The sequence below is a fragment of the Salmo trutta genome, chromosome 2, assembly GCF_901001165.1.
Source record: "Salmo trutta chromosome 2, fSalTru1.1, whole genome shotgun sequence".
NCBI lineage: Eukaryota > Metazoa > Chordata > Actinopteri > Salmoniformes > Salmonidae > Salmo > Salmo trutta.
Window position 1 is genome coordinate 27,207,954 of NC_042958.1, and position 25,952 is coordinate 27,233,905.

General features: G+C 44.0%; 1 protein-coding gene across 4 annotated transcripts in view; it reads right to left on the minus strand.

The window, feature by feature from the left end:
* LOC115153957 (rho GTPase-activating protein 12) overlaps window positions 1–25,952 on the minus strand; it is a 99,946-nt gene that overhangs the window by 73,677 nt on the left and 317 nt on the right. For 3 of the 4 annotated variants that reach the window (XM_029699682.1, XM_029699698.1, XM_029699706.1), the window contains exon 2: window positions 18,788–19,645. In XM_029699682.1, coding sequence (XP_029555542.1) covers window positions 18,788–19,600 — 813 coding nt within the window. In that variant the 5' untranslated portion in view covers window positions 19,601–19,645. Of the gene's footprint in view, window positions 1–18,787; window positions 19,646–25,717; window positions 25,784–25,952 lie in introns of those variants that run through there. The other variant, XM_029699689.1, reaches the window with a different exon arrangement.

The following is a 25,952-nucleotide window of genomic DNA, read 5'->3' on the forward strand; positions in this document are numbered from 1 at the left end:
GTGATATCATTGAGAGAAACACAAAGACTATCTCTGTGAGGAGTGATAGACAGTGTTCCTGTTGAACGCTCTGCTTGCTCTGATTCATCCAGGTACAATCAGCTGTAATGTGAGGAATCAGAAAACGAAGCTACGATACCACAGCACCGTTCGCTTGCCACACTATGGCTGACAGAGCCAAAAGACCTTTTAACTCCGCCCGGACAGGAGTCTCCTGAATCCTTACATCAAGATAATATCTGGTTCACCCCATGAAAATAATACTTGTATTTACATACATACAGTTGAAGTCTGAAGTTTACATACACTTAGGTTGGCGTCATTAAATCTTGTTTTTCTACCACTCCACAAATTTCTTGTGAATAAACTATAGTTTTGGCAAGTCGGTTAGGACATCTACTTTGTGCATGACACAAGTCATTTTTCCGACAATTGTTTACAGACAGATTATTTCACTTATAATTCACTATCACAATTCCAGTGGGTCAGAAGTTTACATACATAAAGTTGACTGTGCCTTTAAACAGCTTGAAAAATTCCAGAAAATGTCATGGCTTTAGAAGCTTCTGATCGGCAAATTGACATCATTTGAGTCAATTGGACGTATACCTGTGGATGTATTTCAAGGCCTAACTTCAAACTCAGTGCCTATTTGCTTGACATCATGGGAAAATCAAAGAAATCAGCCGAGACCTCAGAAAAAAATTGTAGACCTCCAGAAGTCTGGTTCATCCTTGGGAGCAATTTCCAAATGCCTGAAGGTACCACGCTCATCTGTACAAACAATAGTACGCAAGTATTAACACCATGGCACCCCGCAGCCATCATACCGCTCAGGAAGGAGATGCATTCTGTCTCCTAGAGATGAATGTACTTTGGTGCAAAAAGTGCAAATCAATCCCAGAACAGCAAAGAACCCTGTGAAGATGCTGGAGGAAACAGGTACAAAAGTATTTATATCCACAGTAAAACGAGTCTTATGTCGACATAACCTGAAAGGCCGCTCAGCAAGGAAGAAGCCACTGCTCCAAAACCGCCATAAAAAAGCCAGACTACGGTTTGCAACTGCACATGGGGACAAAGATTGTACATTTTGGAGAAATGTCCTCTGGTCTGATGAAACAAAAATAGAACTGTTTGGCCATAATGACCATCGTTATGTTTGGAGGAAAAAGGGGGATGCTTGCAAGCCGAAGAACACAATTCCAACCGTGAAGCACGGGGGTGGTAGCATCATGTTGTGGGGGTGCTTTGCTGCAGGAGGGACTGGAGCACTTCACAAAATAGATGGCATCATGAGGCAGGAAAATTACGTGGATATATTGAAGCAACATCTCAAGACATCAGTCAGGAAGTTAAAGCTTGGTCGCAAATGGGTCTTCAAAATGGACAATGACCCCAAGCATACTTCCGAAGTTGTGGCAAAATGGCATAAGGACAACAAAGTCAAGGTATTGGAGTGGCCATCACAAAGCCCTGATCTCAATCCTATAGAAGATTTGTGGGCAGAAATGAAAAAACGTGTGCAAGCAAGGAGGCCGACAAACATGACTCAGTTTCACCAGCTCTGTCAGGAGGAATGGGCCAAAATTCACCCAACTTATTGTGGGAAGCTTGTGGAAAGCTTCCCTTAAACGTTTGACCCAAGTAAAAAAATGTAAAGGCAATGCTACCAAATACTAATTGAGTGTATGTAAACTTCTGACCCACAGGGAATGTGATGAAAGAAATAAAAGCTGAAATAAATCACTACTATTATTCTGACATTTCACATTCTTAAAATAAAGTGGTGATCCTAACTGACCTAAGAGAGGGAATTTTTACTAGGATTAAATGTCAGGAATTGTGAAAAACTGAATTTAAATGTATTTGGCTAAGGTGTTGGTAAACTTCCGACTTCAACTGTACATACAACTAGCTATACTGTCTATCGCAACAGAAATGTGTCATATTTGTTGGGACCACTATCTCTTTAAAAAGTAGAGCCTCCTCCAGGCAGCATCTTGAATCAACCTGTAGCCTATCCACTGATCCAGTACGGTGGGCCTCCGAGAGAGAATCTACTACCAGCTGTTCAAACGGTTCCAGACACAGTCTAGGTTATATAACAGGGTCCTGAGAGACGAGTCTGAAGCATCCTCTTCAACACAGTTCAGTTACACACAGTCTACCCTCCGCTCAGTCACCAAAGCACGGGTCAGTTTCTTACACCATCACTAAACAGTAAACACACACTCAAAGGCACCGGTGGCTGTCAATCTGCACAGATGAGGGAAACTCTAGTCTTCCTAATACCACACCACCAAAATAACAACACTAATAGCAAGCAGGATTTCAGCAGTGGTACCAAGGCAAGGCAGTGTGTTGATTTTGGAACGCTAGCTAGTTGGCACACTAGTCTCCGCTAGTTTAATCAGGTGTGTGGCTGAAGCAGAGGAAGGGAAGGTGGGATGGAAGGCAAGGTGGGGAGGAAGGCAGGAAGGAAAGAGGTGAGGAAAAAGCATTCAAATGAAAAAAAAAATGAAAAAAAAAGAAAATCTGGGATGACTCGTTAACTCATTCATTCTTTCTGGCGCTTACCTTGTCCTCTGGGTACATGCTGTCCCAGTCAGTCCAGCACAGCTCCCCACACACACAGAGACAGAGAGGGAGAGAGCAAGCGAAGGGAGTCAGAGGGAGTGAATGACAGGGGAGTGAATAACCGAATAAGAGAAAGTGAGGGAGTGTAGGAAAGAGATAATGAGTACTAGAGATTCATCGCTGCAATCGTTCAAAGGTGAATACATGTCCACAGTGAGCATTTCTCCTCCTCCCCAACCTTTCGCCTATCGTATCGAAGGATTACCAGAAATCCCAGGTTATGAAACAGACAGGATTCTTGCTAACCAGGAGATCTATACATCAGCTCCACTTCTAGGAGGCGCACACACGCAAAAGGAGAGGTGATGCTCAACCTCCCCAGGACGCTGTAGACTATAATCCCCTCATCTCAGCACAGAACCACAAATCTCTGGGAGAGGATGAAGTAAAGTTCAAACAGGTTAGCTACCTACCGTAAAGGCTGCCTGGAGCCGGAGGTGTATTCAGTTACAATGAGTAGCATCATGTCCTTCACAAATAGTACCTCTGACAACCTATCAACAGCACTCATCATCATCATCACCACCACCACGAGAGAGATGGGAGAAAATAAAAAATATATATTGAAAGAGATGGAGAAAGAGAGAGAAATAGAAGAGAGAGAACCACAGAGAGAGGAGCGACAAAGAGACCCAGAGGGAGAGACAAAGAGAACCAGAGGGAGAGACAAAGAAAGTGAAAAAGAGAAGCAGGGGAAGAGAGAGAGAAAGTGAAAAAGAGAAGCTTCATTGAATTACCTATGCACTACACCCACAGCCAGGTCTGTACAGTAGGTTACAATTGTGTGTGTGTGTGCGGAGGGGGGGGGGGGGGGGGGGGGGGGGGGGGGGCAGGAATGACAAGTATGCACTGGAACACAAGCAGGGGCCTCCTTTTCAGCCAGCGCCTGGGAAGTAGCTAAGACAAGCAGCCCAGCTCAAACAACAGAACAGTGGGCAAATTTTACAGACGAATCAACCTGGTTTCTAGAAGTATCCAGAAACTTTATCTCAACAGCACTTCATATTTTTTAGGTTCTATTTTTTTCAAAGGTGAAATATGAAGAACTGTCTGTTACCCATAGCCACACACAACATTGTGAGCTATGTCGGTCATTTAACCTGTTACACATTCACAACCTTTGCTCCCCTGCCTCCCCTTGCACAAGTTTGTAAACAAGCGCCTAACAGATTGCAATAAATGTGTAAGCCCAAATAGGTCACATGAGAAAAAGAGAGGAGAGACAGAGAGACACAGAGAGAGACAGACAGCACAACACTAGCTAGCAGACTTCCATCCCCTCACAAGATGCTTCTTGTTCTTCTGCATCTTTAATGACATTGTTGTAACGTTCCTCTTTCCAGTCATTCATTGACAGAGGTTAAAGTAAGTCATTGGTTTACATCTAGTTCAGAGACCCACTAATCCCACTGACAGGAAAACAACCATCTCATGTCATCAGATGAACTGGAATTCCTCACTATCAAATGCCAACCACTTTACCTCCTGAGAGAATTCTCTTCGGTCATCGTCACGGCCGTGTATATTACCCCTTAACCTTTGTGTAGTCTTAACATTCTGTATACTCCCCTTGTCCTAAGTGTCAAAGATGACCCGCCTTTACTAAACTCCTAAAATAAAGCAGCTTAATTGAATTTTAAACCCCAAATCTACTCCCTATTTTGCATGAAGAAACAACCTGTCATTCATCACAAACCTTGTGAATATCTGTGTTTTCCTCTTCACAATGCAGAAAGACCGCATTTACAATCAGTGGACACCACTCATTTTTAGTACAACACACCTGTCATAGTTGTTTTCTTTACTAAAGTAGATGTTTATTATTATTGCTAAAGGTACTGCAGAGGTGTAAACTTTCCCCCCCCCCAAGAGATAGCACTTGTACAGCCTAAGTAGCAGAAACGTGCAGAAAGTAGTTTTGAATGCATTTTATTGAAGGGAAACAAAAACAGTCTTGAACTTTTTTGGCAGTGATATATTCTTATATAATGTACAATTAAGAATTCAACAACAAAATACTAGTCCTCCCATTTTTTAACCATTGCCCCCACCCACAAGGTGTATAAACAACAACAATAAATAAGAATAAAATAAAATAATAGATACAAAACAAAAACATGAAGAACATAAATCAATCAACTCTAATTAGCACATGTAGGACAGTATGCAAGTGTGTACATGGACTTTGCAGATGTATTTCTCACATGTGCAGCACATAGTATTTGTTTTACAGTCCTTTGGGGGGCAGAATTGGCAACCTGTCCTCTTGTCTGCCCCAGCTGCAGCCTCAGGTGGATCAGGAGAAGATTCAGCTTTCACAAGCGCTGCAGAGGCTGCTGTGCGGGGGAGGCGCTCCCTTCTTTGAATGTGTGGGGTTACAAGTGCCTTTCCCAGCTGCTCCAGGAACACCCTCCTCTTGTTCTGCTTATCAGGCATCCAGGTAGGGTTGATCTTGTTCCATATCACGAAGGCATTGAATGAGGACACATCAATGATGTTTTCGAAGATGACCAGGGGCCAGCGGGCAGTCATCCTCCTGCAGCTGTAAGTTCCAATCATCTTGTCCAGATTGTCCACGCCTCCTTTGTTGTGGTTGTAGTCCAGGATGATGGCTGGCTTCCTGTCCTCACAATCACATATCTCAGCCGTTTTGTGCAGTGTGCTCAGGAGGACCACATTATTTTTCCTCTTTGGGAGGTAAGAAACTAGAGTGGTGGTGAAGGCAAACTTTGAGAAGGCCTCTCTCCCCCTTGTTGCGAGGAGTTCAGGGAGCTCAGGCTTGTTCTTTCAAAACTGTGCTAACCATGGTGATTTTCCTCTTCAGGAGCTGCTGGCAAAGCTTAATCAGTAACACACAATCTCAATTTCGCACGTGTGTGTGTGTGTCTTTGTGGTGTTATTTTAGAACTGCTAGGTAAAAAATGACCATAAGACAATCTTTGTACCCTGGTGGTGTACAGCTTTCATGGAAATATGAACAAAGGCGATGTTTCCCTTTTTCTAATGTTGTGGTCACTCTAGGAAAAGTCATCAAATTTTAAGTTGAAAAAATATAATTTAGGGGGCTTTCTCTGCTGTTAAACATAGTGTCGGGTCACTTTTTACCCTTAAGACAACACAAGGGTTAAGTCGACACCGCGACGACTCTTAACTTCTTGGGGCTATGTGGGACGTTAGCGTGCCACCCGTGGCGCACCCTATCAACAGCAGGTTGATAGGAGTGTCATCCATCAGATGACACTCCTAGGACATTATGTTAGACAATGCATGCATTTTTAGTTCTATCAAGTTCATATTTATATCTAAAAACAGCGTTTTACTATGGCGTTGATGTTCAGGAAATCGTTTCCCTCCAATAACCGGCAGTCAAGTCATGACAACAAAATAATTAATTAATATTAGAAAACATTGGTAAAATATTATATTGTCATTCAAAGAATTATAGATTTACATCTCTTGAACGCAATGGACTTGCCAGATTTAAAATTAACCTTACTGGGAAATCACACTTTGCAATAATCTGAGCACTGCACCAGAAAAATACGCATTGCGATACAGACTAACCGCCATGTTGGAGAGATCTAAAATCGAAAATACTATGTAAATAATCCATTACCTTTGATTCTCTTCATCAGATGTCACTTCCAAAGAATCCCAGGTCCATAACGAATGTAGTTTTGCTCAAAAAAGCTCATCATTTATGTCCAAAAACCTCCGTGTTGTAGCACATGATCTAAGCCAGCCGGACTTCACTTCACTTCAAGAACGGAAAAAATATATTTTCGTTCGTTCAAACATGTCAAACGTTGTATCGCATAAATCATTAGGGCCTTTTTTAACCAGAACATGAATAAAATTCAAGGCGGACCATTGGGTTCTCTTTTAAAACGTTTCGGAATGAGAGTACCCACCATCAAATCGCACGCCAGGTGTCTAATGGGCCATCGCCGTTCCAACGCTCTTCTTCAGTCAGATCTCACTGTAGAAGACTCAAAACACTTTGTAAAGGCTGGGGACATCTTGTGGAAGCAATAGGAAGTGCCAAAATATTCCTCCTTCCCTTTGTTTTTCAATGGTATAGGCTTAAAGTCAATTCAACACATCAGGTATCCACTTCCTGTCAGAATCTGTCTCAGGGTTTTGCCTGCCAAATGAGTTCTGTTATACTCACAGACACCATTCAAACAGTTTTTGAAACTTTAGGGTGTTTTCTATCCAAACCTGAACAATAATATGCATATTCTAGCTTCTGAGTTGGTGTAATAGGCAGTTAAAAATGGGCACATATTTTTTCAAAAATTCTCAATACTGCCCCCTATACCCTAACAGGTTAAGGAACTACACTGGACTTTGTGCAAATTGGAAACCGCATATCCTGAGGCCGCATTCATTGTAGATGGGGACTTTATTAAAGCAAATCTGTGGAACACGCTACCGAAGTTATATCAACACATCGCCTGCGTTACTCAATCATCCAGAATTCTTAACAATTGCTACTCCCCCTTCCGGGATGGCTACAAGGCCTTCCCCCATCCTACATTCGGCAAATCAGATCACGCCTCCATTCTGCTCCTCCCTACCTATAAGCAGAAACTCAAACAGGAAGTAACCGTGGCAAGGACTGTTCAATGTTGGTCTGACTAATCGGAATCTATGCTTCAAAATTGTTTTGACCACACAGACTAGGACACGTTCCGGGTTGCCTCTGAGAATAACACTGACGTATACACTGACTCAGTGACGGAGTACATCAGGAAGTGCATAGTGGATGTTGTTCCCATTGTGACGATTAGAGCTTATCGAAACCAAAAACCATGGATAAATGGCAGCATTCGCGCAAAACTGAAAGCGCAAACCACTGCATTTAACCATGGCTAGGTGACTGCGAACATGGACGAGTACAAACAGTCCAAGGATCATATCACCTCCACCTTACCCGACACCCTAGACCCACTACACCAATGGATACACGGATGATGCAATTGCCATCACACTGCCCTATCCCATCTGGACTAGAGGAATACCTATGTAAGAATGCTGTACATCAACTACAGCTCAGCCTTTAACACCATTGTGCCCTCCAAGCTCATAACTAAGCTTGAGGCCCTTGGTCTGAACCTGCCCTGTGCAACTGGGTCTTGGATTTCCTGACGGGTCGACTCCAGGTGGTCAAGGTAGGCAACAGCACCTCCGCTATGCTGATCCTCAACACGGGGGCCCCACAAGGGTGCGTGCTCAGCCCCCCCTGTATTCCCTGTTCACCCATGACTGCGTGGCCATGCAGGTCTCTAACTCAATCATATGGTTTGCAGAAGACGCAACAGTAGGCCTGTTGTGCACCGTCTGCACCCGCAGGGCTCTCCACGCATCAACGGGGGCACACGATCTAACCTCCAGGACATCTACAGCACCTGGTGTCACAGGAAGGCCAAGAAGATCCTCAAGGGCCTCATCTACCCGATCCATGGCCTGTTCACCCCGTTCCCATCTAGAAGCCGGACACAGTACAGGTGCATCAAAGTAGGGACCGAGAGACTGAAAAACAGCTTCTTCCAGGCCATCAGACTGTTAAATAGTCACCGCTAACTGGCTTAAGCACTGTAGCCTGCTCTGAACTTTATCACGGTTACTAGCCAGCTACCATCCGGTACTCAACCCTGCACCTCCGAGACTTCTGCCCTATGTACATACTGTTTTACCCAGATCATATGTACACCGAGTGTACAAAACATTAGGAAAAACTGCTCTTTCCATGACATATCTTTCCCCTGGATTCACCTGGTCAGTCTATGATCCCTTATTGATGTCACCTGTTAAATCCATTTCAAATCCGTGTAGATGACAGGGAGGATTTTTAAGCCTCAAGACAATTGAGACATGGATTGTGTATGTGTGCCATTCAGACGGTGAAAATATTTAAGTGCCATTGAACGGAGTATGGTAGTAGGTTCCAGGCGCACCGGTTTGAGTGCATCAAGAACTGCAACGCTGCTGGGTTTCACACATTCAACAGTTTCCCGTGTGTATCAAGAATGGTCCAACACCCAAAGGACATCCAGCCAACTTGACAACTGTTGGAAGCATTGAAGTCAACATGGGCCGGCATCCCTGTGGAATGCTTTTGACACCTCGTAGTCCATTCTGAGGGCAAAAGGGGTGCAACTCAATATTAGGAAGGTGTTCCTAATGTTTTGTAAACTCAGTGTATATACTGTATTCTACTAAAGGCTCATACTATATAACTACTACTGTACACACCTTTTCTATACTGTCCATAATGTCTATACACATCATCATATACATTTATATTCCGGACTCGGGTGACATTGCTCATTCTAAAATGTAAATATTTCTTCATTCCTTTTTTGGGGAGGATTTATGTGTATTGTTTTGTATAGTTAGGTATTACTGCACTGTTGGAGCTAGAACATATGCATTTCGCTACACCCACGATAACATCTGCAAAATATGTGTACATAACCAATACAATTAGATTTAAAATAACAATGGAAGCAGGCTATGATGTGAAATAGGCTTTTAGAAGTGCCATCTTTATTTTATTACTTATCGTTAATGCCATCTTTGGTATGCTTTGATGTGTTTATCAATGCACGAGCACCTTTTTTCTCACTCCTATTGATATTATTCATACAGAAGTGTCATATTGCGTGAAGGTTAAAATGCATTCTGTCATTACTAAATGTGTAATGTGACACATTTTAACATAAACATTTTGATTTGATTAATACAATGAAATACTGAATCAGTCGTCTTCCTCAAATGAAGGGGATAATGACGTAATCTTTGTGAGAGGGAGGGAATCTGATTTCATTGGTCCTCAACTCACGGCTGAGTAATTTCATTCAGGGTAAGTGGAGTTAACCGTGAGTTAGCCTGCCCCGTAGTAGGTTAGTTCTGAAAGATTCGTTGCCATAGACATTTACCTGGCTGAAAGGTGAGTCACTTTTGTATGAGCGGTTATGCCCGAGTTGACCAAAGTTAATTCCGACCCAAGTTTCAGGGTCCCCAAGAGGAAACACCAGCGAAAAAGTGGCAGGAGAAGGGGAGTCCTTGCAAGATTAATATCGAAGGGAAAACCAGCCATCTCTTCCCTTCATTCTATTGGCCAATGTTTGGATCCCGTCTGGATTACTGCAACTCGCTGTTGGCTGGGCTCCCTGCCTGTGCCATTAAACCCCTACAACTCATCCAGAACGCCGCAGCCCGTCTGGTGTTCAACCTTCCCAAGTTCTCTCACGTCACCCCGCTCCTCCGCTCTCTCCACTGGCTTCCAGTTGAAGCTCGCATCCGCTACAAGACCATGGTGCTTGCCTACGGAGCTGTGAGGGGAACGGCACCTCCGTACCTTCAGGCTCTGATCAGGCCCTACACCCAAACAAGGGCACTGCGTTCATCCACCTCTGGCCTGCTCGCCTCCCTACCTCTGAGGAAGCACAGTTCCCGCTCAGCCCAGTCAAAACTGTTCGCTGCTCTGGCACCCCAATGGTGGAACAAGCTCCCTCACGATGCCAGGACAGCGGAGTCAATCACCACCTTCCGGAGACACCTGAAACCCCACCTCTTTAAGGAATACCTGGGATAGGATAAAGTAATCCTTCTAACCCCCCCCCTTTAAAAGATTTAGATGCACTATTGTAAAGTGGTTGTTCTACTGGATATTATAGGTGAATACACCAATTTGTAAGTTGCTCTGGATAAGAGCGTCTGCTAAATGACTTAAATGTAAATGTAAATGTTTGTTTATTGAAGGTAAAGTCACTTGATAATTGCGATCAATGGGACTCTCGTAATTTCAATATTCCCTGCCTTTCTGAAACATGGCTTTCGGACAAGATACTCCACATGGCTATCTAACTCGATGGAGTCTCCATTCACCGAGCAGACAGGACATTGAATTCAGGTAAATCGAGAGAGTGGTACAGCAAATGGTGTGCTAGCTCTAGCGTCCTCCGTAGGCTATGCTACAGGACCGCTTTGCTAGAGCCGACTGGAATGTGTCCTGGGACTCCGTCGATAGCGTCGACGAGCTAACCACCTCCGTCACCGGCGTCATTAGTGAAGGTTTACTGCTTCCCCAATCAAAAGCCCTGGACACCAATGTTGGCACTAAACTAAAGGACAGGGCTACAGCACACAGGGCTATCGCAGCCAACCCCGATGCTACGGCTGAGGATACAAACAAGTACAAGAAGTCCCACTACGACCTCTGCAGAGCCTTTAAACAAGCAAAAGGACAATATAGGAAGAACGTGGAATCTTATTACAGAGGCTCTGACGCCCGTTGCATGTGGCAGGGCTACAGTCCATTACGGATTACAAATGAAGACCCAAACCATGATCTGCCCAACAATGCCTCCCTTCCAGACGAACTCAATGCATTTTATGCACACTTCGACAAAAACAACATAGAGCCATGCATGAGGACTCCCGCCGACCCAGGGGACTGGGTGATCTCGCTCTCCGAGGTTGACTTGAATAAGGTTTTTAATCAGGTCAACACTCGCAAGGCCGCAGGGCCAGACGGTATTCAAGGGAGAGTTCTCAGAGAATGCGCAGAACAGCCGGCAGGCATATTCACGGTCATTTTCTCTCCCAGTCTATAATCCCCACGTCTCAAGCTGACCACCATCATACCTGTTCACAAGAACTCGAAGGCTACCTGCCACAATGACTACCATCCTGTAGGACTCACATCTGTAATCATGAAGTGCTTTGAAAGGCTGGTTATGGCACACAACTCCATCATCCCAGACCACTAAGACTAGGCTTGGGCGATACACCGTATACCGGGGTATTTCTAAATTATTTTCAATACCTTGTTGGGGCTGCCGGGGTGAGTGCTACACCACTGCTTATAACTAAAAGTTAAGTATAACTATAAGAAATCTAAGATGTGTCCAATAAATGATTTCGAGCTCAGGGCTCCAGATATGCATTTGGTTTGCTAACTTGCTAGATGTCAACATCAAGCTTCTCGGTTACAGCAGAGACATTCAATCCCCTCCTGGATCAAGATCCCAGTTGCCGAAATTGTTTTGTGTCAAAAAATAATGATATATACAGTACCAGTCAAAAGTTTGGACACACCTGCTCATTCAAGGGTTTTTCTTATGTTTTACTATTTTCTACATTGTAGAATAATAGTGAAGACATCAAAACTATGAAATAACACATACAGAATAATTTAGTAACCAAAAAAAAGTGTTAAATCAAAATATATTTTATATTCTTCAAAAGTAGCCACCCTTTGCCGTGACGGCTTTGCACACTCTTGGCATTCTCTCAAGGATGGTCAATGGAAACCGGATGCACCTGACCTCAATTTCAAGTCTCATAGCAAAAGGACTGAATACTTATGTAAATAAAGGTATTTCAGTTTTTTATGCAATACATTTACAAAAATGTATAAAATCCTGTTTTCGCTTTGTCATTATGGGGTATTGTGTGTAGATTGATGAGGGGGAAAAAAATATATAATACATTTTAGAATAAGGCTGTAACATAACAAAATGTGGAAAAAGTCCCTCAGATGGAAATTCATAGATCTGACCTTGGGACAGCTCAGACCAGTTGTTCCTTTTCCACAGATTTACTCCTGTATACAGTTTCATTCAAGTTATGTCATATACGCCATTTGTGTTGCTGAGCAAAGCCTGGAAGTCGAGGATATTCGATAGACAAAGTGGTGGTGCCCCTTCCAATGGGGCACCAACTATAGCTAACTATACCATTTTCCACCTTGATAAAACTGCCAAAGGGGGCAGTGTTGCAATCTACTGCAAAGAGAGCCTGCAGAGTTCTGTATTATTATCCAAGTCTGTACCCAAACAATGAGCTTCTACTTCTAAAAATTCACCTTTCCAGAAACAAGTCTCTCACTGTTGCCGCTTGCTATAGACCTCCCTCTGCACCCAGCTGTGCCCTTGATACCATATGTGAATTGATTGCCCCCCATCTATCTTCTGAGCTCGTGCTACTAGGTGACCTAAACTGGGACATGCTTAACACCCCGGCCATCCTACAATCTAAGCTTGATGCCCTCAATCTCACACAAATTATCAATGAACCTACCAGGTACAACCCCAAATCCGTAAACACGGGCACCCTCATAGATGTCATCCTAACTATCTCGCCCTCCAAACACACCTCTGCTGTTTTCAATCAAGATCTCAGTGATCACTGCCTCATTGCCTGCATCTGTAATGGGTCTGCGACCAAACGACCACCCCCTCATCACCGTCAAATGCTCCCTAAAATACTTCGGCGAGCAGGCCTTTCTAATCGATCTGGCTGGGGTATTCTGGAATGACATTGACCTCATCCCGTCAGTAGATGATGCCTGGCTATTCTTTAAAAGTGCCTTCCTCACCTCCTTAAATAAGCATGCCCCATTCAAAAAATGTAGAACTGGGAACAGATATAGTCCTTGGTTCACTCCAGACCTGTCTGCCTATGACCAGCACAAAAACATCCTGTGGCGTTCTGCATTAGCATCGAATAGCCCCCCGTGATATGCAACTTTTCAGAGAAGTTAGGAACAAATATACACAGGCAGTTAGAAAAGCTAAGGCTAGCTTTTTCAAACAAACATTTGCATCCTGTAGTACAAACTCAAAAACGTTCTGGGACACTGTAAAGTCCATGGAGAATAAGAGCACCTCCTCCCAGCTGCCCACTGCTCTGAGGCTAGGAAACACTTACCACCAATAAATCCACTATAATTGAGAATTTCAATAAGCATTTCTCTACGGCTGGCCATGCTTTCCACCTGGCTACCCCTACCCCGGTCAATTGCCCGGCACCCTCCACTGCAACCGGCCAAAGCCCGCATCATTTCTCCTTCACCCAAATCCAGATAGCTGATGTTCTGAAAGAGCTGCAAAATCTGGACCCATACAAATCAGCCGGGCTAGACAATCTGGACCCTCTCTTTCTAAAATGATCTGCCGAAATTGTTGCAACCCCTATTACTAGCCTGTTCAACCTCTCTTTCGTATCGTCTGAGATTACCAAAGATTGGAAAGCTGCCGCGGTCATCCCCCTCTTCAAAGGGGGAGACACTCTTGACCCAAACAGCTACAGACCTATATCTATCCTACCCTGTCTTTCTAAGGTCTTCGAAAGCCAAGTTAACAAACAGATTACAGACCATTTCGAATCCCACCGTACCTTCTCCGCTATGCAATCTGGTTTCAGAGCTGGTCATGGGTGCACCTCAGCCACGCTCAAGGACCAAAACGACATCATAACCGCCATAGATTAGAGACATTACTGTGCAGCCGTATTCATCGACCTGGCCAAGGCTTTCGACTCTGTTAATCACCACATTCTTATTGGCAGACTCGACAGCCTTGGTTTCTCAAATGATTGCCTCGCCTGGTTTACCAACTACTTTTCTGATAGAGTTCAGTGTGTCAAATCGGAGGGCCTGTTGTCCAGACCTCTGGCAGTCTCTATGGGTGTGCCACAGGGTTCAATTCTCGGGCCGACTCGCTTCTCTGTATACATCAATGATGTTGTTCTTGCTGCTGGTGATTCTCTGATCCACCTCTACGCAGACAACAGCATTCTGTATACTTCTGGCCCCTCTTTGGACACTGTAAAACTAACCTCCAGACGAGATTCAATGCCACACAACTCTCCGTCCGCCTCCAACTGCTCTTAAAACACAGGTAAAACTAAATGCATGCTATTCAATCGATTACGGCCTGCACCTGCGCGCCCGTCCAACATCACTACTCTGGACGGCTCTGACTTAGAATACGTGGACAACTAGAAATACCTGGGTGTCTGGTTAGACTGTAAACTCTCCTTCCAGACTCACATTAAACATCTCCAATCCAAAATTAAATCTAGAATCAGCTTCCTATTTCGCAACAAAGCATCCTTCACTCATGCTGCCAAACACACCCTCGTAAAACTGACCATCCTACCGATCCTTGACTTCGGTGATGTCATCTATAAAATAGCCTCCAACACTCTACTCAACAAACTTGATGCAGTCTATCACAATGCCATCCGTTGTGTCACCAAAGCCCCATACACTACCCGCCATTGCGACCTGTACGCTCTCGTTGGTTGGCCCTCGCTTCATACTCGTCGCCAAACCCACTGGCTACAGGTCATCTACAAGTCTCTGCTAGGTAAAGTCCCGCCTTATCTCCGCTCACTGGTCACCATAGCAGCACCCACACGTAGCATGCGCTCCAGCAGGTATATCTCACTGGTCACCCCCAAAGCCAATTCCTCCTTTGGTCGTCTTTCCTTCCAGTTCTCTGCTGCCAATGACTGGAACGAACTGCAAAAATCCCTCACTAGCTTTAAGCACCAGCTGTCAGAGCAGCTCACAGATCACTGCACCTGTACATCTGTAAACAGCCCATCTATCTACCTACCTCATCCTCATACTGTATTTATTTATTTATTTATTTATTTATCTTGTTCCTTTGCACCCCAGTATCTCTACTTGCACATTCATCTTCTGCACATCTACCATTCCAGTGTTTAATTGCTATATTGTAATTACTTCGCCACCATGGCCTATTTATTGCCTTAACTTACCTCATTTGCACTCACTGTATATAGACTTTTTGTTTTCTTTTGTTCTACTGTATTATTGACTGTATGTTTTGTTTATTCCATGTGTAACTCTGTGTTGTTGTATGTGTCGAATTGCTACGCTTTATCTTGGCCAGGTCAGAGTTGCAAATGAAAACTTGTTCTCAACTAGCCTACCTGGTTAAATAAAGGTGAAATGAATAAAATAAATAAATTGGGAGTTGCTGTCATAAAGACAAGCGATATGTGGTTCTTTTCAGGGCTGATAGACATGCTTCTCAATATGGTCCCTTTACTATCCCTGCATTAGCTACACATGGTGGTGCACATGGCAGGGATATCTATATTCTATATTAGAGCAGCGGTTCCCCAGAAACAATTCCCAGGGCCTCCCTTTTCACATTCACACGCACCCCTTTTTTAATACAGTAAAAAAAGAAAAAATATAATTAATTGTTTTGTAAACGCCTCCTCGACATTAGAAGGTCAAATATATCTCCATGTGCAGAGTCGAGTCTTCCTCTGGCATTTGACCACTTGTTTCTAGCCTTAAACATCGCAGAGTTAAGCGTTGTTTTATTAGATTTATACAATCACGAATTTGGGAACCAAAGAGCATCTTGCAGAATAGTCCAATCAAGAATGCCGGGCTACAGAGTAAAATAGGAGTCACATTTCGCCATTGTACGGCGTACATACGCTCACACCTCTCAGAGATTGTTTTGTCTGATGGGCAGAAAAGAGTGGGGGTTGTCTCAGGCAGAGCAAGGCAAGCAGCCAACAAGTTCCACTGCCTGGCTGGCACCAGAAGGCAAAGCCACAGACAAACAACAGCGCCATGAAGCAATGTCTACCTCATTCTCTCTCTACTCAATGACACATTGGGGGAAGGGGAAGGAAGAGAGAGAATGACTACCCTCACAGACCCAGAGAGAACAGAAAGGAGATATCTAGTCAGTTGCACAACTAAATGCTTTCAACCTAATTTAACATTTAACCCAACCCCAAACCCTCTGAACCAACCCCAACCCCTCTGCCAACTGCCTTACTCAAGGGCAGAAAGGCAGTTTTTCCACCTTGCCGGCTCGGGAATTTGAACCAGCGATTTTTCGTTACTGGCCCAACGCTCTTAACCACTAGGCTGTCTACAGATAGTGATATATGATGTTTATTGGGTCTCGTATATGATACACATGACACACAATGTGCTACAAAAATAACCTAGTACGGACAAGTGAAAAATAACAAGCTTTAAAAATGGTAAAGCTTGGCCGCAGTACAGGGTGGCCCACATGTCCTTTAAAGAACTGAAATACCACTCAATACGGATGCCAGTCAGGGTCTTGAGCAGTAAGGAAAGAGGTTTATTTTGACAATCCTTTAAGAGCATAGGAGCTGTGCTTTTAGAAGAGCAAGGAAGGGGTGGGGGGGGGTTGTTGGCGGAATCTAAATGGGATTCAGGGGTGACATTGCCAACGAACCCATCGGACCAAAGCTGTGTATCAACCAGAGAAATGTGGGCCACCTGATCCTATAGCTACAACTGGCCTAACAGAGCCCTACAGAGAAGGGAATTAGGGTAGGGAGAATATGGTAACACACAGAGGTTTACTATCCTTCACTGATCTGATCAAATCAATTTAGGCTAGGGAGACGAGCTGGCACTGGCACAGGCTCAGGCTAGCTTGTCACTGACAAATCCTCACACACATTCCCTGATTCTCTGTCCCATGGAGGGAGAAGGATAAAGGCAAAGGGGGTAGAGGGAAGGAAGGGATACAGGCAAGGGAGGAGGGGAATGAGGGGATACAGGCAAGGGAGGAGAGGGAAGGAGGGGATACGTGCAGGGGAGTAGAGGGAAGGAAGGGATACAAGCAAGGGAGTAGAGAGAAGGAAGGGATGGATAGAAAAAGGGGAAAAGAGGCTTCTGGTAAATGTCTCAGCTCAAAGTGCTTTGCTTCACATACACACTTCTTTGCTGTAACCCTGCAATGACACAGGAATTGAAAGTGTTGGTTGGTTGCACTGCAGGGCCAATCACCTGCATGGCAACTGGCCACGAAATGACATGGAGCGGGTTTCACCTGACCAGACAGTGAGCGAGCTCTGCGGTTCACTGGCTGAGACAATTTGCCGTGGGCTAGGCATACGCTCAGTTGCCACTACCCACTACAATCTGTCAAAATAATTATGACAAAAACCCCTTGATGCACAAGTAACATGTAAATGACCGGGGCAAATGTGTATGATTATGGTTACCAATTTGACAAGCATGAAATTCATTCTGGTGAATTAGACAGAACATCATTTTGCATGCAGCTGGTTGGGATTTCATCATTGTTTTACAACAACAAAAAACATTCAAATCTTGTTGTCATGGTCTGCAGACCATTGGTTCCATTCTCTCTCTCTCCTCTAACCCCTAGCACATGGATTTCACTCTTTGTGCGCACACACACACACACAGTGGGGCGACAGAGCAGAGAAGACTGATCCTCAGCTGATATGACCTAGTTTCTATTCAAGCCCAGACCCTCTCTTTGTTCCTCAGCCGCCTTCTGCCTCCTTCTCGACAAAGAACCTTCACATAATCTACCCTCAGCCTGAATTTAGAAAGAACCCACAAAATGCTCCCAAATCCATCTGCTCCTTCTGTAGACCACCACCTCCTTCACAGGAGGGACTCCTCTTGTCATTTTATTCACAGGTTCATTCATTTACACCGCAGACAGACCAGATGATCCGGGCCTCTCCTGATGATGTCTGATGATGATAATGAGTCATAATGGAGGTGGGAGGAGGAGTCCTACATGATCAACCTTGGTGAGGTCTGTGAGTTACACACATGCTGTTGGTAAGGTGGACACTCAACTGAGACTCCCATGGCCCTCTGCTCTAGACCCTCTTGCTGAGAGAGAGAGAGAGGCCTGTTGGTACAAAGGAAAGTTTAGGCTCCAAACTCATCAGCACTATATTTCACTGTTGAAGTTGACCCCTCAAAACTGACCTCATCAGCAACTACATCCAAAACCAGACATCTGCTTCATGGATCAGCATATCACTCCAGAGTCAGTCCCGTGTAGGTCCGACAACCACACTCAATTACAGGACCTTCAGATTTAACAGTGGTGCTATGAACACCCCATTTAGTCTTTATATGGCCCAACACGTACAAAGGAGAATCTACCCTCCACCTTTATTAATAAGCACCTGCAACAACTGTTGCTGCTCTTGTCAGATCTGGCAAATGAGGCCAAAAGTATTCAAGGCAATGGGATGGAATAAAACAGCATTGTCCATGGGGGCTGATGAATGAAGGCAGCTCCACAGGAGACAGTGGAGGAGAGACCCTCAATCAATCAAAATGTAATCTGACAGGAGGGAGAGAGAGAGGAGAGAGAGATGGGAAGGAGGACACTCATCAGCTAATGTCTTCAAGCTAGCCAGGGACATGGATGAAAAAGAGAGCAAGGGAGAAAAGAGGATGCTGGATAGAGAAAGGGCTGTAATGATCATGGGTGTGTCGGTTCCCATTTAACAACAGCATGTTCATCATACTGTCTCTTACCTGCATGTGTTCAGCAGAGCTGCTACTTAGGTCGTCTCCAGACTCCGAGTCGTTCCGGAGCGTCTCCGACCCCTCACCCGGGGAGTCGCCAGAAGAGGAGGGGGTCTGGTCTGTATCATGACTTCCCTGGTGGTTTTTATGGTCGTTGTAAGGGGCCCTGGGGGGCGGAGAGTCCGCCCGCATCCGTGGTAACGTGGAGTTGTTGCTGTGGTGATGGTTATTGTTGTTGTGTAGGAGCACCAGCTCGGCTACACCAGGGGGCTTGCTGTGCCGCGGGCTGCCCGGGTTCTGGTTGGCGTCCTTGGGCAGAGCGGGCGGGGTGACGTGCACCGGAAAGGGCGACGGCGTGGAGGAGGGCGACGGACGCCCAAAACTAGACATCTCCTGAGGCGGCCTGTTGTTGAGGTTCTCATTGGACGCTCTGCATATATCCAGAACTGTAGGCTTCACACGGACCACCCCACTCATTCCACCAATCCCGCACGACACGAGAGGCTTCTGAGGGGGCATGAGCGCCCGGCGCACTTCCCTGACATACTGTGCTGGGACATAGAAGGCTTTCATCCCCTCCTCCTTCCTCATCTGCCACCAGTCCTCGTTGGTCTTCCTGACCAGCATGTAGCACTCCCCCTGCCTGATGGAGATCAGCTTGTCCTTGGCCGTGTACTCATAGTCGTACTCCACCTCCACGTACACCTGGCCTGGGACGATGGTGGGCACATCCACCCCGCCGCTATGCCCATCTCTGTCAGCCATGATGGTGTTGACCCCTTCTAACCTTGTCGACCTTTGACCTCTATTGGTGCTCAGCATTGGAGGGGTGGGGGGATCCACATCTCTCACTGGGGATCAGCTAGACTGCAGGGAGAAGAAAATAGGAAGGTTTCAGTTCAGGTTTAATTTTTGACGGCATTATTTAGCGGTTTTATGCTAAACCAAAGCCAATTGACCTCTGGGACAAATCAAGTTAAAACCTGAACCTACCAAAGACTATTATTGTTCTCCAAGGTTGGTACCTTCTTTCATCACAGGCTAAGGACTTCATTTCTACCCCCTACCCCATTCCGACCACCCTGACCCTGCATAAAGACGGTACTTTACAGCCCTCTGTCTGAATGGGATTTTACCTTTAATGTAATCCATCACAAACATACACTATTATTCACCACAACAACACTCGCCTTTAAATCCTACTTTACTACGCACTTCATTCCACAAGTGTCTCTCAGGCAACACTAGCATGATGTCACAAGCTATTTTCAGTAAGTGAAGATCAAACAGGTGCCAATTCACTCATTTTCAAAACCAGCTTTAAACCCACAGGATCAGAAACAGAAAGCGATGGCTGCGGTTACAGATCTGACTGGATAGGAAATCCACAGTGGAAACCTCAACTAACATCAAAGGAACACAGGTGAGGCCAGCCTGACACCAATCATCTAAACCCACACACACAGAGCCTTCTTGTGATCAGATGACAACGGCAGAGAAAAACACTGTCCTAAATAAAGCCTAAAATGGCCAGAGTTGCATATAGTATTACTAATATAGGTATACTATAAATATAGCAAAAACAGTAGCCTACTGGCACCAAAACCTTATTTGGAATATTTAAGGCTCTGACTGGAGCTAGCTATTTCCTTCGGTTTCTCAGATGACACAAAATCCCTTACTTCATTCACATTTTACTGCATCTAGTGACAGCCAAGACCCTCCTCCCCTTGTTTTTTTGACTGGGAACTGGGTCTTCCTCTGGTTTGGAAGCACTGTCAGTGATCTACAGTATCTGACATTGAAAATCCCCTGACATATCACCTAGAAATACCCATCAACATCAATGCAAGGTTTAGGGGCTCCCCTGCCAGAGTAGCTTCCATCCATAACTCCCTTGTGTCAGATTATCTTTATGCTCCTTTAAATAGCATCCGCTGCAGTCTGTCTGACATCCCAAAGAGGCAGGAAAAAGCAGGTGCTTTTCTGAGGCATGAGTCTATGCTGTGTCTATATAGAGGATGGTCCCTTGTATGTAAAGGGATATGAACGCACACATTTAGCCACGGTGGCAGAGGACACAACAGCCTCCTACCAAGAATAGATATCTGGTAGTTCCAGTGGTCTGGGAGAGAGTGTGAGTGACAGAGAATAGGCTATATCACAGAGCGGCAACTGTACACCTATCAGGATGATATACTACAGAGCAATTCCACAGTAAAGGAAATACTTAACAGAAGTATTTTTTCCCTTTAAAATGCATGCCAAACAAAAACCATTGATTTCAAAGTTTAACAATCCATATAACTATGCACAGGACCTCAGCCACCTGAGCAACAGGCTGCGGCTATGGAACCCTGAACTATTCCCCAGACGTGATACCTTGTCCCGGATCTGCTGTTTTCCAGCCTCTCTCTCCCGCACCTGCTGTTTTGGCCTCTGAATGCTCGGCTATGAAAAGCCAACTGACATTTACTCCTGAGGTGCTGAACTTTTGCACCCTCAACAACCACTGTGTTTATTATTTGACCCTGCTGGTCATCTATGAACATCTTGAAGAATGATCTGGCCTTAATGGCCATATACAGCTGAAGTCGGAAGTTTACATACATCTTAGCCAAATACATTTAAACTCAGTTTTTCACAATTCCTGACATTAAGTCCTAATAAACATTCCCTTTCTTAGGTCAGTTAGGATCACTTTATTTTAAGAATGTGAAATATCAGAATAATAGTAGAGACAATGATTTAATTCAGCTTTTCTTTCTATCATCACATTCCCTGTGGAGTGGTTGAAAAACGAGTTTTAATGACGCCAACCTAAGTGTATGTAAACTTCCGACTTCAACTGTATATACAGTGTGTATATACACTACCGTTCAAAAGTTTGGGATCACTTAGAAATGTCCTTGTTTTTGAAAGAAAAGCACATTTTTTGTCCATTAAAACAACATCAAATTGATCAGAAATACAGTGTAAACATTGTTAATGTTGTAAATGAATATTGTAGCTGGAAACGGCTGATTTTGTATGGAATATCTACATAGGCGTACAGAGGCCCATTATCAGCAACCATCACTCCTGTGTTCCAATGGCACGTTGTGTTAGCTAATCCAAGTTTATCATTTTAAAAGGCTAATTGATAATTAGAAAAACATTTTGCAATGTTAGTGTAGTAGAGTGATGTTGTTCCCCTAGATTATGCACCAAGTTGCACGCAAGGACAGTTCAAGTAGGCCAGGGCAAGAGGGGATGTTAATAAGTTAATAACAATAATAATAATTCAATGTGTTTTCTTTATTTAATTACAGCAGCATAGTTAATGTTATTTTTCGGTGTACAAACATTTTTTGATATCTATATTGTAAATACACCTAATTGTAAAAGTTTGTATATTTTGGTTTGGTCCATCGCGGGTTATCCGTACTTACGGACCCTTTTATCGCGCTCTTTTGCCGGACCTTCAGCTAGCAAGGTATGTTGTCCTTGGCGCCGTAATTTGGCAATATAAAACTGTGGTAAAGTTACATAAAGTGCTGTTACGCAATTATATGTTTTGTTACAATGTGAACAATTATAAAGATTTATGTTAACTTTCACCAAGCTCGCTAATTAGGGTACCTATTGTAACTCGGGAGTATTTGGGACCGTGTTTGAGTGAGTTGCTATGTGGTCACGCAGGTGCCCGAGAGCTGTGACTGCACCGAGGGCTAACCTATTGTGTGTTGTCTCTTCGTGTGCAGGTATGTCTTTTATTTTGTTCCGAATATGTTGTATATAATTTTAACTGTATTGTATAGTGTGCTGATGGGCACTGAATGTATGTATGCAGTTCCCGCTCTTTTGCCGGACCTTCAGCTAGCAAGGTGCCCGAGAGCTGTGACTGCACCGAGGGCTAACCTATTGTGTGTTGTCTCTTCGTGTGCAGGACCAATAAACATGATTCAACCATCATAATTCCAGTTGTGGCAGTGTCCTGATTAAAAGTACACAACGCAGAACGAACCACGCTACATTAGCACAGCTGAAAACGGTTGTTCTGATTAAAGAAGCAATAAAAACGGTCCTTCTTTAGACTAATTGAGTATCTGAAGCATCAGCATTTGTGGGTTCAATTACAGGCTCAAAATGGCCAGAAACAAATAACTTTCTTCTGAAACTCGTCAGTCTATTCTTGTTCTGAGAAATGAAGGCTATTCCATGTGAGAAATTGCCAAGAAACTGAAGATCAGGTACAACGCTGTGTACTTGTCCCTTCACAGAACAGCGCAAACTGGCTCGAACCAGAATAAAAATAGGAGTGGGAGGCCATGGTGCACAACTGAGCAAGAGGACAAGTACATTAGTGTGTCTAGTTTGAGAAACAGACGCCTCACAAGTCCTCAACTGGCAGCTTCATTAAATAGTACCCGCTAAACACCAGTCTCAATGTCAACATTGAAGAGGCGACTCCGGGATGCTGGCCTTCTAGGCAGAGTTGCAAAGAAAAAGCCATATCTCAGACTGACCAATAAAGATAAAAGATTAAGATGGGCAAAATAACACAGACACAGGAACTCTGCTATGAAGGCCAGCATCCCGGAATCAAGAAATTGGTTATTAATTAAGGTTTTTGCTGAGGATATCTTCTTCACGCAATTTTACATCTAACTAACATGTTTGGTGCAGTATTTCTCAATGAAAAAATGTGCATGAAAACAGGCTCTTGTTGAATGACAAAAATACTTTGAAGAATCCCTACAGTTCACCTATCATGGAAGAAGGATGGATGACTTTTATGGAAGAGGTGTCAATCAAACCCACAACAAACCACAAAACCCAGATAAGAAAACTCTGGAGCCGAAGCATTACTTCCGACACATAAATCAACCCATTCTAACCTACAGCTAACTGTAAATACGGCTGACTTCTGGGAAACAATCAAACTGACAGATTGAGTAACAGTGTTTTTGAAGGCTGACTCTCCTCTCTCTGTCTGCATCCCAAATAGAACCTTATTTCCCCTATGGGCCCTGGTCAAAAGTAGTGCAGTATATAGGGAATAGGGTGCTATTTGGGTCGCAAACTCCGACTGTGATGTGTCGTTAATTTCTGTGGCAGGCTGTGAAACAGGAAACAGGGAATTGCAATCCATCTCAGATAAATTCTCTACTCCAAGAAGAACAAAATACAGTCAGTCCTTAAGCAATATAAGCCAAATAGTTGCTCTGTTATTGATTAAAATCAAAACGGCAGACAAGTAAAAATGCCTTTCAAAATGGCAATGGCTCACCTTTGGGAGGTCTCATCCTATTGAATGAGCTCCAAAATACGAGGCCACTTGTTGATTACCCTCTTTTATACCGCATATAATAGGGTATTATTCATGCTTATCTTGATGTTCAGTTCACCTGTAGGCTCTGCACCAATAAGACCTATAAGCGCCCCATGATAAGATCTAAAGCAGGGGAGTCAAACATATGGCTAATGGGGCATACATTCATACAGTTTCTTGACTGTGTCCAGAGCTCGCTAATAATCACCGAAATGAAAACTAGACAGTCAGGGAACATCAAATTCGAAAAACGATGGCTAGAAGACAATTTTGTCAAAACTTTGAAGGGGATGAAATATAACACGTGTTCAGTGCAGCCCTCCGGAACTCATTGAAGACTGAATTTTTTCAAAACTTTGAAGGGGATGAAATATAACACGTGTTCAGTGCAGCCCTCCGGAACTCATTGAAGACTGAATTTTTTCAAAACTTTGAAGGGGATGAAATATAACACGTGTTCAGTGCAGCCCTCCGGAACTCATTGAAGACTGAATGCTGTTTGACATAAGCATCTGCTTATTGTGACGATCTCTCCATCCATCCACAGCCACACACTAAATGGATCGCTGGAAATTATTATGTAGAACAATATATCCTATTATTAGAAAGAAACAAATCGGACAAACTGGGGGACCTGTCCTACGGTCTGAGGATGATGGATGGATTATCATTATGTAAGTAACATTAACTATGCTTTCATTTTCACACATCTGCGCATCGCTGGCCACGCAAGCACCACAACACTGAGATTCTACATGCCTTTGTCCCAGTGGTTCTATTGGAAACAGAATAACAGATGTCACCAAGGCTGTGCGGTAGCCAACAACATGTGCATATAGGCCTACTGCTGTTCAAATGTTTTCCAATTGTAGTTGTAAATTCGCGTGTGGATGAGGATAAGTAATGGTGCAAAGAAGCATTGCATTCAACAACTTGTCAAAGCAAAAACATGGATTTAATATATTTGAGTTTGGGCTGTTTTTTTGTAGAACCACCTGCAACTGGAAACGGACATTTAACCGAATCAAAAACGAAGAAAGTATCGCCAAGAAAAAATGGTTCGTTTATAAATCTATGGCGGTGGTTTCTATGGGGCTTTCCTGTAACGCCCAGTAATGGACACTAAAAATCATGCAACTAGGCTCTAGCAGACCTGCTCTGACTTGGAGCCAAGGCAAGGTCTTGGGTACTTTTCAGCTTTCATTTACGTAACAATGGCCAACTGTGAACTTTAACACCGTTTCACAAAGCAACAGTCTTGAATGATGGAGGTTGTTGATTCTGCTCGCCAGTCTTTTATTCCATAACTTCCTGATGGAAACACAATAACACTAGAGCTAACATTAACATAAAACACTGGCGACACGCTGGTGTGGTGGTAAGTCTAGATGGAAAAGCACCATTGAAATACAACAAAAGGAGTTTAATCCATATTCAATTTCAACAAAAGACCCCGACTAGACAGAAACGCTCATTCCCAAACCAGGAAAGTCTGGCTAGTGCCACTAATAGCCACTAACGTTAGTTGTGGTGCAGACAAAGCTGAGGAAAAATGATCCCTTTAAGAAACATTTGACATATGATTAATATCAAACTATTAGACCTGTTAGGAATAATTTGCTTACCAATTGTAGGCTACCTATGCTAAGAACGCAATGCGTTGTACAAAAATGTAGCCAGTGAAACACACGTACAACCAAAACAATATTGGCACCCAATATCACCCAGCGACAAAACAACCCCCGCCTCCTTTGCCATGATTGTGTGCGTTGTAGCCTAAATATCAAAACAGAGCTCACGTTTATAAATATATGTTGCTACACCACAACAACAGTAGGTTTTAATGCACCCCTCTGAAGG